Genomic DNA, 19346 nt, shown 5'->3' on the forward strand with positions numbered 1-19346 from the left:
GACATGGAGCAGGCATGTTGGCCAATAATCAATGGCACTAAGTTGATATTCAGCAGAAGGGTGATGTAGTACAACTACTATCATGTCCCCTCTTAATCTTCTCTTCCCCAGTCTAAACATACCCAACTCTCTAAGTTACTCTTTATATTATTATTATTATGTATATAGCGCTGTAGATTTGCACAGCGCTGTACATAAAAACAAGAAATATAAAAGAGTAAACTTGCCTATGGCGTACAATCTAAGAGCGGTTTCCAGACCATTCACCATTTTGGACATGCTCCAGCGTCTCAACATCCTTCTTCAAATATGGTGCCCAGAATTGGGCACAATATTCCTGGTAAGATTTGACCAAAACTTAATAGAGTGGCACTGTTACTTCCCTCGATCTAGACACTACAGCCTAGGATCATACTCACTTTTTAAGCTGCTGCATCACACTGTGTGCTCATGTTAAGCCTGTGTTCTACTGTGACTCCTAGATCCCTTTTGCATGTACTGTTGCCAAGCCAGGCGTCACCCTGTGCATTTCATTTCCCCCTGCCTAAATGTAGGACTGTACATTTCTGCTTGTTGCAATTCATTTTGTTAATTCTGACCCAGTTCTCTAGTCTGTTTAGATAATTTCGAAGTCTGATTCTCTCCTCTGGAGTTTAACCCACCTAGTTTGGGGTCATCTGCAATTTTGGTCCCTTAGGATGGAGCTGTGGTAGTTAAAGTGGGATCATAACATTCGGACTATGTAATTGGAAAGGGTTCCAGGACGTGAAGCAAATGCAGTCTTTTGAAGGCTAAAACTTCAGTTTTGGATCTCAATGTTGGAAACAAAAATCTGTGAACTATATGGCTAAAAACCATATCGATTATATGGGCTCTGGCACACTACACAATTATAGTGCCACGATTCCACTTTAACTACCAGCCATATAAACCTGGGATTTGATGTTTGATGGGGCACCACCTAAAATAACATTGCTAAAGTGCAGAATCTAACAACCAACAGGATATTATAATGGCAACTAAGTGGGAACCATAGTGCTATAAACCTGCCATGTGGAAGTGCTTCAGATCACCCTTGAATCTGTTTCGGCGTAGCAGTCCTGGTCACCTCTCAATGTGATGCGCGGAGAGCACAGAAAATGCACAGATATAAAAACAGAGCATCATTTCCCCATCCGTAACACTGCAGATACTCATCATAAGCACTTTCACACTGCCTTAGAATAAAGACGAAACATAGGTCAGATCTGTGGAGGGAAACATTTGTGTTTTTAAAGAAATGCTTGGAGATTTCTTTTCACTTCTTTTTATTTGACTCCATAAATATTTTATTTTTTCATAAGGCTCAGTGTCTTTACAACACTTCTTTTTTTATTATTTTAAAACACTGTTTTGTTCTGTTTTGTTTTAATACACACAACTCTGACATTTGTTTGACAAGAGGGGTCAAACCATCCCATAGAAAGAAAAGAAGAGAACTGGCAAGTGGGGAATTCGGCTGGGTTAACCCAAATCCTTGGTTCGTCTGTTCGCTCAGACTGCAAACAGCCGCTTCCCACCAAAATAATAATAATAATAATCAAAAATTAAAATCTCAGCATTTGGCCTCAAAAACTAGGAATTGCATTCTTCCCGTCCTCTCGCTTTCGCTCCCTGGCATGAGTCCGTCTCTCGATCCGTCATGCTTTTTTAAAGCTCCAACGAGGCTTATTTCTCGTCCGCTCGAGGAAATATAAGCTTGGTGACGTCATGCAGAACTTACAATAGCTACTAAATATACATGTTCCCTGAAATGTAGCCGCAATGGGGGAAAAGATGACTTGAGCATAAAGAGAACGAAAACCAGAAACTCAAAAGCACCACAGTGTACTATCAATAACATTGCGACGGATGGCGAGTCTCCATCCAAGAACTGAAACCGATTTCAAAGATATGTTGTTGTTGTTGTTTTCTTCGTCTTCTATTTATTGTCTATTTACAACTGTTCAATGCACCTAGGTTGATTCTTGCGTTCCTTCTTCTTTTATCTCCCCTCCCCTAAAATTTAAAAGAAGGTAAGGAGACAGTAATCTCGATGATAAATACGTTGTATTTGCAAAGTCAAGGGGGGCGGTGGGGCGGGTGGGTTGAATGCATATCGTTGGTCGGAGGAAAGAGGGTCATTACGGTCTTTGTTTCAGCCAACAGGATCCTGGACGACGCAACAAGAGTCTTGGAAACCTTCCTGGTCGGATACTTGGTGGCACCCCATGAAGTGGTGGCAAGCTTCCTCTCTTGGGCTTTGGAGAGAAACGCTGAAGTCCATGCGACAGGCTTGCTCCTGTTCATCTCTCCAACACCCGCCTTTCCACATTTGGTCCGATGGAAGCTTTGGTGGACGCAAGCCAAGGGACCCAACCTTGGTCCTCAAGAGCAATGGTCGGTAGGTAGGTAGTAAAACTGGAACCCATAGGGCTGCTTCTTCATTGCGATGACGCTTCGTTCCATGTAGCACCTTGATGATGTTTGGAGAAGGAGGTGTGCTCTTGAATGTCGCTAGCCGGGGCAAAAGTACCTTCTTGGTTAGGGATGCAAGCCAAGTGTCTGCTCCGCTTTGGCACTCCGTCAGCAAATCTCTTCCCCTTGGGGTCTGTGGGGTTTGCTTTGGGTTTTTTTGCCCCCCCCCCCTTTTTGGAAAGAAGCCGAGAGGCCAAGAAGGAGTTCTTGCCAGACCAAGCGAGTCTTGATGTATGATGCAAATAATGGTGTGACGATGTTGGGTTCTTTTTTGTTTGTTTGTTTGTTTGTTTGTTTCCCCTAGTGCTGAACATTTAGGAAGCCTCTTCTCATAAAAATAATGGATGTTTCATTTTCGCTCTCTGAGGCACAAAACAGCAAATGAACAGGCTTAACAGATACGCTGGTTAATTCCCCCCCGCCCCGACAGCCCCCCAACCTTTGGCAACTGAAAAGGCAAAAGAAGTAGTAAAATAAATGACGACTAAAAGGATCCTGACCTTTGGCTGGACTAGGGCTGAATCTGCCCTGCAGAATTAGTGCACCTTGACACTGCTTTGACTGCAAGGATGCCATGCTGTGGAATCCCGGGATTTGTAGTTTGTTGTGGCCCCAGAGCTCTTCAACAGAGAAGGCGAAACATCTCACCAAACTACACACCCCAGGATTCACATTGTGTTGAGCCACAACAGTTAAAGCAGCGTCATACTGCATTAACTTTGCAGCGTAGATGCAGCCTAGGACACATATAGTTGAAACTGACAAGATGGCTTTCCAAAATGCCTTTTCTTCATAGAAGGGGAGGGGAGAGAGAGAGAGAGAGAGCGCAGGGAAAGAAAAAGGGAGCAAAAGATTGAATGCTCGATCGGGACTCCACCGAAAATTATTCCTACAACTGATGTGCGCATAAACACCAGCTACTGGGTTTTTGTAAGTCCTAACATATCTCTGTCCAAAGAACTACGGTGCGGACTAGGAGGTTGATTCAGCAACACAGCATGGGGCTGTTTCTACAAATCTGATGCATTCCCAATTGTGGGAAAATGTTTTTTTGATTACTGAAGCATTGATCCTGTCACTAATAGCTAGTTATTACTGGCTAATGCAGTAATAATGCAGACCTCAGGCTAAAACAAGGGATCAAAACAAAAGGCCAGGGAATGAGGTCTCCATAATGGTTTGTCGTCACTGTGGCCGGTGCGTCTCTAAACAGAGATCAATGGGGCATTAAGCGGTATCACCTCCAGGGTATAAGGGATGGGTTCACTTGGGTATTTTCTTTTTGTCTCAATAGGAAAACTGGCCATTTCTTGAGACCCGAGAGGCACCTGAATCTATCCTAGGATGTAGCTCTTCCCTGCAAATCTTTAGGTTCTGTGGGTTGTGTCACTTAGAGCACTGGGTACATTCGGCAACAACAAAAACAGATAGGAACAAATTCAGAAAACTGTATACAAAAGGATGTGCAACCAAAATGGGAACCACCTGAATTGTGTTGTTAGGATTCCTTTTAAGAAGAAGGTTATGCTCAAACCACATATGAAGAAGGGACAGAGCACAAATAAAACGAACGCAGTGCCAAAGAGACAGGATTCCTTTCGTTACAAAGGAACCGGAAGCCACCCCAACCTCTCTTGAACCATCCCTCCCTCCTTGCATGCCTGGGACAAAATCCATCTAGCATTTCAGCTTTGCAACTTCTTTTCTTGCAAGGAAAGGAGTGGAAGGGAGCATGCAGAGAGGAAAAGCCATGCGCCTACGGTCCCTTTTTTGAAACAGTGAAAAGCAACAGAAGACCCGAGTGGCATATTCATGACACAACGCACACGGGAGCATGGATGCAAAACAGAATAGGAGAAACCAAATGCAACAGGCTTGTTTTAACGGAGAACTTTATAAACATTCAATGGTGCAGTCACTCCAGCAAACCATTGGAGCTCGTTCCATGGAAATCATTGGGACCCAGAGACGCATCTCTGTGTCTTTGGGCAAAGAAGCAATTCCCGGAGATTTGCATCCATGATGGGCTGCAGGCCTGAGATGGAAGGAAAAGAGATCGGTCTTTTCCCCTATCCTTGTAGCCAACCCCTTTGAAGCATAGGCAATCCATAAATAAAACTTGGACAAAAGAAATATACACCTGTATGGAACAAATCAGAGGTAGGGAATGCAGACGGACAAGAAATCATTGCGGGAGACAACTCTGAGACAAAACGCAAAGTATAAAAAGAAAAGAACGACGGTAACAACAGTGACTCCAATGGTGCCCAAAGAAAATAGGATACATGAGCAGAAGTACTTGGTGCTTCCAGGGGATATAGTAGTGGAGACTATTACCCCAAAATAACAACAACAACAACAACAACAACAAAACATTTTTGGTCCTTCAAAAGATATATATCTATATCTATCCATATAGATATAAGTATTTTTTTTAAGTTGCGACAGTGCTTTTCCAAAAAAGGTCCATCTATAAATATAATTTTTTTCTCGTTTTTTAATATATTTTTTTAAAATTTTATTTTTATTTTTATTTTTATTTTTTAATTATTTTAAAATTCTCCACCTCAAACTCTATATATTATTTTTTGAACGGCGTTAACCTGCTGAAGTTTTGCCAGAACGGGGACTGGCTGCGTTTGGGTTCGGCGAATTCGTAGACCTGGGTGGGGGCTATGCCGTCGGTCACCAAGTATTGTCCCTGATTTAGCGGATCCTGGGGCGGCGGGTAAGCGGGAGGAACCGATCGCGAGTAGCCAACTCCTGTACGGAGAGAGGAAGGGGAAAGCGGGCGAAGAAGGAGCGGGCGGGCAGGACAGAAGGAGGAAAAGGTGCATGTCAGAATACTCCAATTTCTGATTTCTGTGTATGGTTACCAAAGCTGGACAGTGAAGAAAATGGGTATAAAGAGAATACACTCTTTTGAGATGTACTGGAGGAGAGCGCTGAGGATACTGTCGACTGCTCAAAGGACAAATAAATAGGTCCTCCATTGGACTACAACTCTCGATTCCAAGCTCAGCCATGAAACCCACTGGGTGACCTTGGTCAAGTCATACTCTCTCAGCCTCTGGGGAAGGCAATGGCAAACCTCCTCAGAACTAATCTTGCCAAGGAAACCCCATGATAGGCTTGCCTTAGGGTTGCAATAAGTCGGAAATGACTTGAGAGCACACAACCACGACAACAAACCCTGCAAGGTCAAATAAGTGCATCACTGTGGGCTCCAGGAGCCCTTTCACACTTTGTTGTTGTTAACTGTCATCAAATACTATACAAAAATATATACAGTGCACCCACATCATACACGGGTGTGCTATATGCGGGTTTGAGCATATGCTCAAACTCATGTAGAGCCATGCAGAGCGCAAGGGGTGGCACGTCCCATTTGAATGAAAGGGGTGCACGCCCGTGGCACACGCGCGCCACCCGCCGCCATGTGCACGAGCCCCATTCAAGTGAATGGGGCTCGAGCATATGCAGTATTTGGCTTACGTGGGGGGTCCAGAACGGATCCCCTGAATAAGCCAAGGGCGCACTGTATATTATATTTGTAATTATGGAGCCAACTGCCATCAAAGTGACTTCAGCTTATGGAAGCCCCATGAATGAGAGACCTCCAAGACACACTATCCTCCATAGCCTTGCTCAGGTCTTGCAGATTCAGGGCTGTGGTTTCTTTGATCAAGTCTATCCATCTAGGATGGGGTCTTCCACTTTTCCTACCGCCTTCTATCTTACCAAACATTACTGTCTTTCCTAGTAGATCATGTCTTCTCATGATAAATCCAAAGTATGACAGCCTCACTTTAGTCATTCTTGGGGAAATTCTGGCTTGATTTACTCCAGGATCCTTTTATCTGTCTTTTTATTACTCCACAGTATCTGCAGAACTCTCCTCCAGCACCTTTCATGCTACACAACAACAATTATAATAATGCTACAACACAACAATAATACCATGATTCCACTTTAACTGGACCCAATAGGATGCAGTCAACCAACCACCCATCCATCCTTCCATCGCTTTATTGATATCTCGCCTTTTTCTCACTGGGACTTAAGGGGACTTAAAAAAGGCACAAAATCACAATTAAAAACACATCTCGTTAAAATCCTACAAAAGCTGAGATTAAAACAGCATTAAGTGAGTGGGGGTATTAACATCATTTAAGATATTCCTCCCCCATTGATGTCTTCAGTTTGGAAAAGAAGACCCAACAGAACCAGGAACCAAATCCCATCTTAATTTTGTTTTGCTCAGTTTGATCCTCCGGAGGACAGAGGACAAAAGACGAAGCATCACAAAAGGAATTCCCAGTGCTGTGGAAGCATCATTCTGCGCAAGGAAAGTTTTGCCGCAACCAACGAGGGAATTAGAAACTAATTAATTCTTATATGCAGAAAAGCCTGGATGGATAGAAAGTGGACATTTTGTTTTTCTCAAGACCCGCGCGGGGAAAGATTGAGAGAGAAGCTCAGACAACAATTGCCACGTCAATAATAATAATAATAATAAATACAATTAATACAAAGTCAACTGAGAATGGATTTTTGGGTGGCCTTTGGCAGATTGGAGGAAATGAGTTGGTTGGCTTGAATGCCTCCAAGCCAGAGATACTTTGAAGCATCATGCTGTATGAACATGCGCATGTACACACATGAAAAGGAAATGGTAGGAACGTTAAAGAGAAGAAGAATGAAGCTGGATGTGCAAAACTACAGTGGAATATTCTTAGCTGCACCCACCAAACTCACTGTGTGCAGGTAGTTACCTTTTTGCTTACTGACTTTCCTTACTGTCATTGCCGCTTGCCGTTTCTGATTTTCGGAAATTTCAAAACCTAGGCAAGGAAGGAGAAAACAGTGGGGTTGAACACACCAGAAATCTAGCTCCTCTGTCAAGTCCACAAGTGCTTTGGGCCAAGTCCTTATTCAGTGATTCCCAGACTTTGGTCCTCCGGGTATTTTGGACTTCAGATCCCAAAATCCCAGACTATTGGGGTTTCTAGGAGCTGAAGTCCAAAACACCTGGAAGACCAGAGTTTGGAAATCATTGCGCTAGATCAGTGGTTCCCAAACTTCAGTCCTTTAGGTGTTTTGGACCTCAGCTCCCAGAAGCCTCAGAAAGCCTGGCCAATCGTCAAGAATTCTGGGAGCTAAAGTCCAAAAGAACTGGAGGACCACATTTTGGGAATCACCTTGCGATCTCTTCCAACTCTATGATTCTATGATTGTAATACAGTTGCTCCTCCATATTGGCAGCTATCTCTGGATTGGCGCATCCGTGGATGTCCCCCCCTATTATTTTCAATGGCACAGAAGCACACCAATGTGGCCACACACACGTTGGTGTCCACTGGTGATACTAGGACTTGAGTTCCCATAATATTTGGTATCCACAGGGAACCAAACCAATCCTCCTATCCTGTTGAAATCTCCCAACCGTACCTATCTTCTCATCTTCTTGCACCATCTTCCGCTCCTCCCGGAAAGCTCTCAGCCACCTCAGTTTCTCCTCCAGCTTCTTGGCAAAAAACAAGTGCACCTCCTCCGTCTCCTTGTTGTGAAGCTTGAAGGCGTTCTTCATGCTCACGTTGAAGTCGTCGTCCCTCCCGTCTTCTATATCCACAAACTCATACCTATCCATGTCAATGCGCCCTTTGTAGTAGAGGATGTCTCTCCTTATGAGATCCTAGGTGGGAAAAAGAAAGGAAGGCTTTTACAAATTAGGGCAGACTTAAATTCGTGACTCGTATGTCATCTGGAGATTGAACAAGTCATCAAAGACTGGAAGATGACTAGCTATGAATCATGACAGTTGGGTGCTTAGTTGTGAACATCCTTCAGCCTCATCCTACCATCCCAAATTGGCATTTCCAGCCATTTCATGTCATCTTCAGAGTCTACCATGCCTCCAAATGCTATGCAGATGTATGAAAAATCTCCCCTCCAAAGGATAAGTTATTGTCAATGTGGCTTCCCATTGCCAAAGCACGGGTGATCTGGATTTCCAAACCTTGATTTAGATTCAGGGTCTAGACTGGATTAAGCACCGCTGAATCTGGCTTGGATCCAAAGTTGCACCCACACTGCAGAAGTAATCCAGTTTGACACCACTTTAACCGCCATGGTTTAATGCTATGGATTTGTAGTTTTGTGAGGCACCCACACTCTCTTGCAGAGAGGCGACGTATCTCCTAAAACTACAATTCCCAGAATTCCTTTTCATTGAGTCACGGCAGTTAAAATGGCGCCAAACTACAGTGTGGATGCAGCCCAAGTCATTGAAGGGTGTGTGTGTGTGTGTGTGTGTGTGTGTGTGTGCGCGTGTGTGCGTGTGTGTGTGTGTGTACAAAGTTAATTCAAGGCACACATGTCATATATCCAGTTTGACGCTGCTTTAATTGGCTATGGTTGTGGTTGTTGTGTGCCTTCAAGTCATTTCCATGACTCCATGACTCCAGAGACCAAGGTTCAAATCCCTACTCGGCCATGGTAAACCAAGTGAGTGATCTTGGGCAAGTCACATACTCTCAGCCCCAGAGGAAAGCAATGGCAAAGCCTCTTTGAACCAATCTTGCCAAGAAACCACCATAATAGGTTGGCCTTAGGGTTGCTATAGGTTGGAAATGACTTGAAGGCACACAACAGCAATTCATTTCTCACTGCTTCGTGGCTGTTGTCTTTAATTCCCTTGGGTTATGCCAGATACGGCCTGGTATCTGCTGCTGCTGCTGAGCGACTGGCATCCGCTAAGCCATCCGTCTGCCTGGCTTGGCAGCTCATTGCAGCTGGGTGCGAATGGGGAGCTCTGTAAATATTTGGAGAGATCTTACAAGAAACGCTTTGACAGAAGACTGGAAATGCAGATGTTAGCAAACGGCCCTCTTACAATGGAGCCTCTCCCATCTTTACCCATTTTGCAAGACAGATTTGTAAATGATCCAAATCTTAATTTTACTTGACGAATGTAACAATCCTTGATGGTTTCCCATGAATGAGCGTGTGACTAAGCCTCCGTGTATCCAAAAAAAGAACCTAGCCCTACTTTCCTAAATCATTTCTATGACCTCCTCCCAGAAATGCCAGCTCACCGAGAGGAAGAAGAAAAAAATAGCAGCTGATTATATAAAAGATGCAACTTTATCTGGAAAAGCACATAATAACCTTACAAATTTTTAAAATCACTCTTCTCTGCAAAATCAAACAAAGGTGGTGTTTTACAAGAGGAACCATAAGCGGGTCTTGGGCTGCAAGCTGTTGATCTTCAGCATTTACCAGCCGATCAACAGTATCTCCTGGCAAATCGTCAGCATCTACTCCTGTATCTTTTACCATCTATTAGTAGATTTGCAGAATCCGCTGGTAGTTCTTCAGCATCTATTGCCACATTTTCAGCATCGGCTGATAGATCTTCAGGATATATTGCTAAATCTCTGCTGCATGCCAGCAAAGGTTTCTGATTCCCAACAGCTTAACTTCCTTTATATCTGAATTAAACAGCGATAATCCTTGATCACCATTTCAGTTGGCCCTCCATATCCACAGATGCTTTATCCACAGATTCAACCATCCACAGCATGAAGATATTATATATATATATATATATATATATATATATATATATGCATGCCCCAAATAAAAGGGACACCGTTTTACTTATACTGTAGTATTGTATTTAAGGAAGAACTACCAGTGGATTCTGAAAATCTAGTAGATGCTAAAGATGCAGCAGTGGATGCTGAAGATTTGCCAGGAGATACTGTTGATCTGCTGGTAAATGCTGAAGGTTTTGCTGATAGATGCTGATGAAAATGGTAATACCAGTAGATTCTGGAGATTTGCCTGCAAATGCAACAGGTATAAACTGTTGTCTAAGCAAGGGTCAGGTGTCTACACAGTAAACCATTACATGAACATGGCAGAGAAAGAGAGAGATGATTAGCCAAGAGGTATTGACTTTTAACTGCATGAAAGACATATTAAATAGAAAAGAAAAAGGAGCAAGTAAGTAACTTGAACATGGATTTTGGTACCCATAGAAGGTCCTGGAACCAAACCCCAGCAGATACCAAGGGTCCCCTGCAACCGAGATGCAATTTCTCACTTCTGTTTGGTTCATATCTTGGTTCACGGCAATGCGCAACGGCTCTTAAAGCCATAACAATGGCACGGCGATGCTATCCAGGTACTGTTTCTGCCACAAGGAGAGCAAACCCAATTGAGCGGGTGAGTCATCCGGATGAATATACCCCGAGTTCCACGCAGGAAAGAATGAAAGCCCAATTCTATCACATCAAAGTTAATGGAATAATCGGCAAGGACCACCTTTTGTCTGGGAAAGGGAGCTACTACCCATCTCCGCCCGCAGGCTCCAATATTGAACTCCTGACACCTTGACAGAAGAGGCCTTATTAAAATTAATAAACATCAACATGAAAGACGGAGGCAGGAAGACCGGGGACTCAAAAGCCGACCTGTCAGAAGAAGTCGCGGCTTCCTTCATCATGCGGAATCCCTGGTGGCAGAAGGATAACATTTGCTGTATCCTAATGTGATCCCTGGCTGCGACATGAGAGCGCACTCCCCCTTCCTCACAGGGACTTTTAATTACATTTTTGCTGGCGCACCGAGGCTGGAGTCCTGTTGGTATCTTATGCATGCGCAAGTTTCTTAAACATTCAATTGTGCTTTTTATGCCACGCTGCAATGCATTCAGTCCAACGGTCACATCCATGGACTTCCACAAGCGGAGCCCCATTTCATGTGCAAAGTACAACAACATCCAAAATCCACAAAACGGCGATACCTTTGCCGGACCAACCAAAATGCACAAAACACACGTCGCAAGCTTTCCAAGCTCCGCCGGCTTCTTCGTCGGGCAAAGGATGCATTAAAAAAATCATACAGGAGAAAGAAAAATATGCTGACATTAGTCTGTATGATATCCTCTTAACCGAGAACAATGCAGTTTGGCGCCACTTTGGCTGCTGTGGCTCAAGGCTGTGGAATTCTGGGAGTTGTAGTTTTATGACCTATTTCGCCTTCTCTATCTGAATGCTGTGGTGCCCCAAGAAACTACAAATCCCAGGATTTCCACAGCATTGAGCCATGGCAGTTTTCAAGTGCTGTCAAACTGCAGTATATCTAGAATTACATTAGCTTTTACTGATCCTGCATCACATTGTTGGCTTATGGCTCACTCAATCAATCATCAATCAATCAACCAGTCAGTCAATCAATCAGACATTTCTGCATCCAGAGGGAAATGGAAGATCTCCTTACCTTTTTGCAGAGGACCATCTGGTGATCGAAGAGGAAGAATACCCGCTGCTGGCTTCGTCCGTAAGGCTGATAAATCCAGGACATTTCTCCTGTGTAGATCAGCTCAGAACTGCGGTCCAAGATGTCGTCTCCCTAGATAACACAAGACAGTTGGAAATATAGGTGATTGACATTGGGGCATTTGACAACATTGTTACCTCAAGGAAAGCTATCATGTCCAGTGGTGCATGGAGCGTAAAACTGATGCAGGATATATCATTGCTGGCACCATGGAAAGGTTTCAGCTAATAGAGTTGGGAACAGCCAGGAATCGAGCATGATGCTGAAACTACGTCTCTAAAGCTTTCTATATGGATTCTCCAAGAATTGAAATGAATATTCTCAGATCCTTGAAACTCTGAGAGTATTCCAGTTCTCTTTTGCACTTAGGATGCCAAATTCTAATTTGATTTATTTTTTAACTTTGTCCATTTTAAAATAATGTTATATGGTCTCTATTGTGACTATTTCATTTAATTTTCTTTTAAACGGCACAATAGTTTTAATTGATTTTGTTCCCTGAGCTGCTTAGGGTCCTAATCTGGGAGAAACGTGGCATAAATAACATGAAATGATATAAAATAATATTTTAAATTCATATATATATATATATATATATATATATATATATGCATGGGAGCTTTGATGCATGCATGCATGTCTGAAATATTTAGGCAAGATCTTATATCAGGTACGCAAGCGTCAAATGCTAAACACTATTACATGTTATCTCCACCAACCAAACAACCGTATAAAGTGTCAAGCCAAATATTATCACATGCCAAGATCAAACACCATCTGATATAAAGCTGATAAAAATGCAACTCACAAACGTAGCTGTGCCTATGCAGAAGAGAAAACAAGCCCAACAGTTGGCTAGTACCTTTATGATCAACACCCCAAAATGATGTTTTCCTCCCAAATACCCCAAATGCATCTTTCTCTATCCTATGACAGTCTATCCCACTACCACAACTGTGTAACTATGCCTACAAATCTGTGGCTTCGATATCACTCTTTGAGTGCATCTGAAGTGGACTGATATCTATGAAAGCTTATGCTTTTAGTCTTAAAGGTGTTGCTAGATTCCTTTTTCTCTCTCCTCTTTCCCCTTTGATGCTGCAACGAACTAACACTGCTATTTCCTTGCAAACATCTGCCTTCCAAAGATCTAGATACACAGCAGTGTTAGTCTGGAGTCTCAGCATGCAAAGGGATCTTGTGGCTACATTGAGACTAACTGTGCTAAAAAGAAGTTGTGGCATAAGCTTTGGTAGGCTTGGCCTACTTCCTCAGATGCATGGAGTGAACTGGTGTCCAGGAAGGACCTTTAGAACCAGACTGTATGAATAGCCATAGAGATGCCAAACTTGTGGGTATAGTGATGAGGGGACAAGAAGTAGACCACGTCTGCAAAAGCTTATGCTACACTCAGTCTCAAAGGTGCCACAAGATCCCTTTGCAGATGGATATCCCAAGGATCTGTTTGCAAACACACAAATGATGTATTGCAGCAGCTTGATTTGCATTAAAAGCAGGGCAACCTAACTGTTTGGGATGGACTGCATGGGAATGGCACTGTCAGCCTATTCCTTACAGATGCCATGATGCAGCCTAAAGGGTTGCAACTGGGTTGAAAGACGCTCGGGGGATGCTGAGCCTGTCCTATAGAGAGAGGCTTCTGACCCACTTCTCGGATCGAGAAAAACAACAACAACATTTAGTGCGACGGTCCAAAATAGTCAGGCTTCAGGCTTGCTTCCTTGCGACACACACAGATACACAAACACACTGCCTGGCATCTTGTTAGGGAATTATGATGGCATAAATCAGACTAACTGCCATCCTAACTCATTTCTATGGTTGTTGCGTAGGTCGGAATTATATTCCAACCTACACAATGACCAAAATCCCCCCCTAATTCACTTTCAAAGCCATTTCCGTGTTGCTGGAGAGCGAGGAAATGAGTGATCACATATCTAGTACTTTTCTTATAGCTGGATGTACAGCAAGGATGTTTTCTCCAAGGATTTCTTGAGGACCACCAGTGATGGCCTCATATGTCCAGCTATAGGAAAATACCCATATATACTCAACTATAAGTCGAGGGCAGGATTTGGGGCCAAAACTATGGATTCTGATATGACCCGTGGATAAGTCGATGGTCAAACTTAGAGGCACATAACAAAGGATCTAAAGGATGAAGCCAAGAAAAACGATGCCAAAAGAACTTAACAAAATTCCAGCTGGCATAACTGTTAATGTTCATCCTAAAAGTTGGATGGATGAGAGAATAGAGTCAGTCAGTGCTTCCAGGATGGATTATACTCTTGCCTTTCATCTGCTCTCTGTCAACATGGAAATGGCTGCATTGCTTACAAGGTGATTTAAGCGGGGGCTAAGCATCATTAGATACAACTACAGTACATGAGACGCGCACCTCTTCCAATGCAATTTCTCAGCTGCTGTTCCACTTCTTAAACACAACCGACTGCATCGTTTCGCAGCAAAACTGAACGTGTTTACCAAACATGTTTGCGTTTAGGTGTTTTCACCGCTGTTGTTGGAAAGGCACGGAATGCAAGACGTGGGAAAGGCAGGGACACCCACGGCTGCTAAAAATAGAGCATGAGCTGCTGCTGCTGCTGCTGCTGCTGCTGCTGCTGCTGCTGGAGCCAGTTTGGCTCAAGAGACAATGCGCATCCAAGGAAGGCTATGGCTGGAGGCAATCTCCTCCAAGCTGCCTCTCACCTATTGACCATTCATCAGGGATGCAAAGCGCATTTGCCCATCTTCCCATCCTTAATGAGAAAGCGTGCCTCTTGGTATCTAAAGATGCTTAGTCAAGGGGAATATATATATATATATATATATATATATATATATATATATGGAGATATAGAGCATTTCAAGCCATGTTTCTGAAAATTCCTTCTTGCAGATATGTATGTGCCTGTGTATTTGTGCATCTCCGTGATTTAAAAGCCAAAACCAAAAGCAACAAGCAAAAAACTCATATGCTTGATCTGGATCCTAGAAGGATTTTGTGAATCATGCCCTATCTATCTATCTATCTATCTATCTATCTATCTATCTATCTATCTGAGTGTGTGTGTGTGTGTGTGTGTGTGTGTTAAGAGTGATAAACAAATCCAACTTATTAGTTCAATTAATGTGCAGAATACTTTAGCTTCTTCCTTCCTCGGTGACCTAAAATGAAAGCAAGCTTGTAGCCAAAGTGGCAGTTTAGAGCTGAATGCAGCATCTTGCCTGATGATGATGAAGAAGCCAGTGGAGCTTCGAAAGCTTGCAACAAGTATATTGTCCATTTTAGTTGGCCAATAAAGGTATCACTGTTGGGTGGATTTTTGTTCTTCCTTCCTCAGTCACTTAAAATAAATGTGAGCTAGTAGCCAAAGTGGCCGTTTAGAGCACACTATCAGTAAGATTCATAAGTGGATGAAGCATTGCTGTCTTGGTCAAGGGTAGGAAAACCGCAGCCCACAGCTTCTTTGATTTATTCCCGCCTGGAAGTGAGACGATGCCTCATCCAAGCATTTTAGACAAAAGGGGGAAATTCAGGATCCATAGACTCAAGACTTTCATACAACTAGAGAATGATCGTCCATGTAAGAATATTGCTGGACAAAAGGGAACAGCTGGGATCCTACTTTTGGGCTGCACAGCATTCATTTCTGCACGCGGAGTTATGCATTTATTGGGCAACACACTGGTTGTGCATTTAAGGGTCCGCAACCCTTGTGTTTGGATGCTTCAGGCTGCAGAGTTCAATGCGCAACTGAATGTGCAAACAAATGTACAAGGTTCAACCCTCCTTCCTCCAAGGAACATGGATATGCTGCACTGCACAAAAATGTTCCACTATTTCTGTTAGGGAGTTCATACATACCAAAGAATACTGAACACAACCCCCTTTTTTGTATTCATATTTTTAATTTTTGGTATTAATTTTTAAAAAACAAAACAAAAACCCTTTCTAAAATAAGAAAAATCACAGAAAAGGCAGCAATGGAATAGGCTGGAACTATGGATAACCAGAGTTCGTGTAAGGAGAGGTAAAAGGAAGAAGAAACCTTGGCTTCTTATTGTTGTGCACTCAGAAGCAATGTGCTAAAATTGCTGAGCGCAATGTCTTCGTGACCCGGCTGCCATTGAGCGTGGCGTACAATTGCCCTGCTCTTCTTAATCTTCCATCACTGCCTCCCTCGGGAGGCCAGTGATCTCCTTAGAAGGCATTCAATTCTTTCCACATCTTCTAGGAAATGAGAATGGCATCAATTTAAGCACTTGTGGCCAGGAGTGGGCAAAATCCCATTCGTGTCCATTTTTGAGCCGACGGTGATGCACATCTTCAGACACACAGAAGAGCAAGTAATCAGGGAAGAACAACGATAGGAACTGGACTGGAATGTGTTTTCAAAGTAGACAAGATCCTGCACAAATCCAGTTGCCAACTCTGTCTCCACATCTACTCTGGAAGCAATATTATAGGGGCTAACAGCAGCCCCCATAACACCAGAAGCACATTTACGTGCGTTTCCTCCAATGTGATATATGCCCTCCTATGCCAGCAATGCCCCGCCGCACTCTACATTTGACAAAATAAAGACCGTCTTTATGCAAGATGGACATAAACTGGAGATCAGAAGTGGCGATGCCCCAAAATCTGTTGCAGAACACGTCAACCTCGCCGGACATAAAGTAAGAACTGACAGGTCAGAGTGCTTGAACGAGGAAATTGCAAAGGAAGAATTGAAAGAGAAAAAGCTTTCATAGTGCTATAACTCTGCGATATTAAAAGCCTCCTTTTCTCTGAAGAGAACATCGTTTGGCACCTCCTTGCCATTCGGAGGGAGCGTCTTTTCCCTTTGGTTGCACTCTTCAGCAAAGCAAACTCCCACTGGCATTATTGTGCTTTAATGGGTGGTCGATAGTTTGACTAACCTTCTGAATGATGGAAAGATCAGAACAGAAAGTTTCATTCCAAAGAAACCTCCTTTCAGGGGGAAGTGAATGGGAAGAAGAAGAGGCTCCTGTTTTTTGCTCGCCTTCCAAGAAGGTATCTGGCTGCTCTTGCTTAGGAAACAGGACGCTTGCTGCATGCATCATATTTTTATTCATGCTGGTCTTTGGATTTAATAATGCAGCATTACGCTGCAGCCAGCTCTCGTTCGTTACATAATTAAGGGCACAAAGCCTTCCATTAGAGGATCCATAAATAACTAGAAGGAATTGGAGTTAGGAGAAATTTAAAAGGACAGGAGCCATTATATGTTTCTTTCCCCCCCTCTACAGTTATTCATCTTTCGGTCATTTTCGTATTAGTGGAACGTACCCAGAAATAAAAGGCTAAGACTGATAAAGGCAGCCATAAAGGAACGAGAGAAGACCCTCGAGTTGAAAGACAGATCATTAGATACCAAAGTCAGACTCATCCAGGGCCATTATAATTCCCATTTCTATGTATGGCTGAGAAAGCGGGACATGGAAGAAAGCTGGCATTAAAAGGATCTGTTCATTTGAAATGTGGCACTGGAGTATAGTTCTAGAGACTCTACATGGGCTGCTAAAAAGATAAATGAATGGGTCTTAGGGAAAAGCAAGCCTGAACTCTCATGAGAAAGCAAGATAACTAGACGGCGGCTGTTGCACTTTGGATGGATCATGAGATGACGTGACTCCTTGGAAAAGACAATGATGCTTGGTAAAGTGGAAGGCAATAGAATAAAGATGGAGACCACACTACGGTTGGATTGATTCAATCAAGGAAGCCACACGGCTGACCTGAGTTTGACAGACCCAAGTTGGAGGTTTCTTATTCATAGGGTAACTGAAAGTTGACTTGATGGAAAACAACACGAACCAGCAAACCAAAAGAAAGCACATCAGAGAATGAGAATAGCAAACCAGATAAGGTTATAATGCATGGGGTGGTGGGTTGGAAACATGGCCAACATCCCGTTTAACGTCTTATGAAATTCCTCTACAGAAGAGGCTGGACATCTGCATTCAGTTCAAGGTTGCAGGACCAGAGCTGGCACATGTGGTGCTAGAGTGTGCACACATAGAGTGTGCACATATGGAGATGTACATGCTGCCTTGCACAGGCAAATGGGTATGCATATTTGGCTGCGCAGCGCTACAATTCCCTAACAAGGCTCCATAATTCCATTTGAGGAAAGTTGCACTTTGTCTCTTCAGTGCAGAAGCTTGGCTGGAAAAAAATAATAATCTGGAGAATAAAGCCTGACCTTGTCTTGAATTCAGCGTCTGATCGGGGAGGGATATCACTCTTTATGTAACCCCAGAGGCATTTTATGTTTTGCAAAGGCCAAATCCCAAATTTAACCTTCAGACGACAGGATTAACGGAACAACCTTGAGGGCCGAGCAGAGTACAAATACTGATGCTGACACAAATAGGCCAAATGGCCTTCTGTTTCGCCTACATCCCTAAATTTGAAGCTGTCATTTTGGAGGAATACAACTGGATTGTGGCAAAAGTTTGTCCAAATACGGGTTATGGGGTCTGGATGATCCGGAAAGCTGCCATGGCATTGCATAGGATCCTGTGCTTAGAAAAGGACAACTATCCTCAAGAAACGGAGCACATAGTTCTTCTAGTCATACTGACCCTGTTGCTGCTATTTTTGTTGTCCATAGAGTCATGCAATCTTGGAAGGGATTGCAAGAACGATCTTTTCCAAACCCCTTGAAGTGCAGAAATACACAAAGACAGCACTCCTGAAAGAGGGCCAGCCAACCTTTGCTTAAATACCTCCATAAAAGAAGACTCTATCATCCTCCGTGACAGTTCAGTCCAATCTTGAACAGCTCTTACAGTCAAGTTCTTACTAACGTTTGAATCTATTGCTTTGTGTCCTAGGACTTTATTTGCACTGCTTTCTCTTTCAGATGGATGCTGTGTTTGTCTGTGCATGTGATAAACTACAAGGAGCCGCGCGGGGCACAAGGGGCAGCACATCCCATTTAGTTGAATGGGGCATGTGTCCGAGGCGTGCGCACGTCACTGCACCGCCATGCCACCGCATGCACAAGCCCCATTACTTTCAATGGGGCTTGAGCATATGTGGGTTTTTTTATGTGTGCGGGGGTCTGGAATGGATTCACCGCATAAAAAAAGGGCGCACTGTACTACAGTGATACATTCCTCCTAGTCTCCGGAGCCACAGAAAACAAGCTTACTCCTTACTCTACACAATGCTCCAATATTTCATAATGGGATCGCCATGTCACCTCTCAACCTTTCTTCTCCAGGCTAAATGCCCCCAACTCTCTGATAGCGAAGGCTAAATATCTCAAACAGTGACAAATCCCAGAATCCCATAGCACCCAGCCATGGCAGTTCGAGCGGTTTCAAACTGCATTAATTCTGCAGTGCAGATGCAGCCAATGTTAGAGTAATGCCGGTGGGGAAATCCACTAACATGCACAGATTTTTCCTAACATTAATGTAATTTAAAAAAATACTGCTGTTTTCGA

General features: G+C 43.3%; 1 protein-coding gene across 9 annotated transcripts in view; it reads right to left on the minus strand.

Annotated features, from left to right (window-relative positions):
* Positions 1–1301: 1301 nt before the first annotated feature.
* LOC149308774 (rho guanine nucleotide exchange factor 9) overlaps positions 1302–19346 on the minus strand; it is a 147518-nt gene continuing 129473 nt past the window's right edge. For 8 of the 9 annotated variants that reach the window (XM_089536439.1, XM_089536438.1, XM_089536446.1 and 5 more), the window contains 4 exons: positions 11785–11916; positions 7948–8191; positions 7272–7340; positions 1302–5259 (listed from right to left, as the gene is read on the minus strand). In XM_089536439.1, the coding sequence (XP_089392565.1) occupies positions 5078–5259; positions 7272–7340; positions 7948–8191; positions 11785–11916 (627 nt within the window). In that variant the 3' untranslated portion in view covers positions 1302–5077. The remainder of the gene's footprint in view (positions 5260–7271; positions 7341–7947; positions 8192–11784; positions 11917–19346) is intronic. The other variant, XM_089536440.1, reaches the window with a different exon arrangement.

Source organism: Sceloporus occidentalis, unplaced genomic scaffold, assembly GCF_023333645.1.
Source record: "Sceloporus occidentalis isolate IW3139 unplaced genomic scaffold, rSceOcc1.0.p SCAF_8, whole genome shotgun sequence".
Lineage (NCBI taxonomy): Eukaryota > Metazoa > Chordata > Lepidosauria > Squamata > Phrynosomatidae > Sceloporus > Sceloporus occidentalis.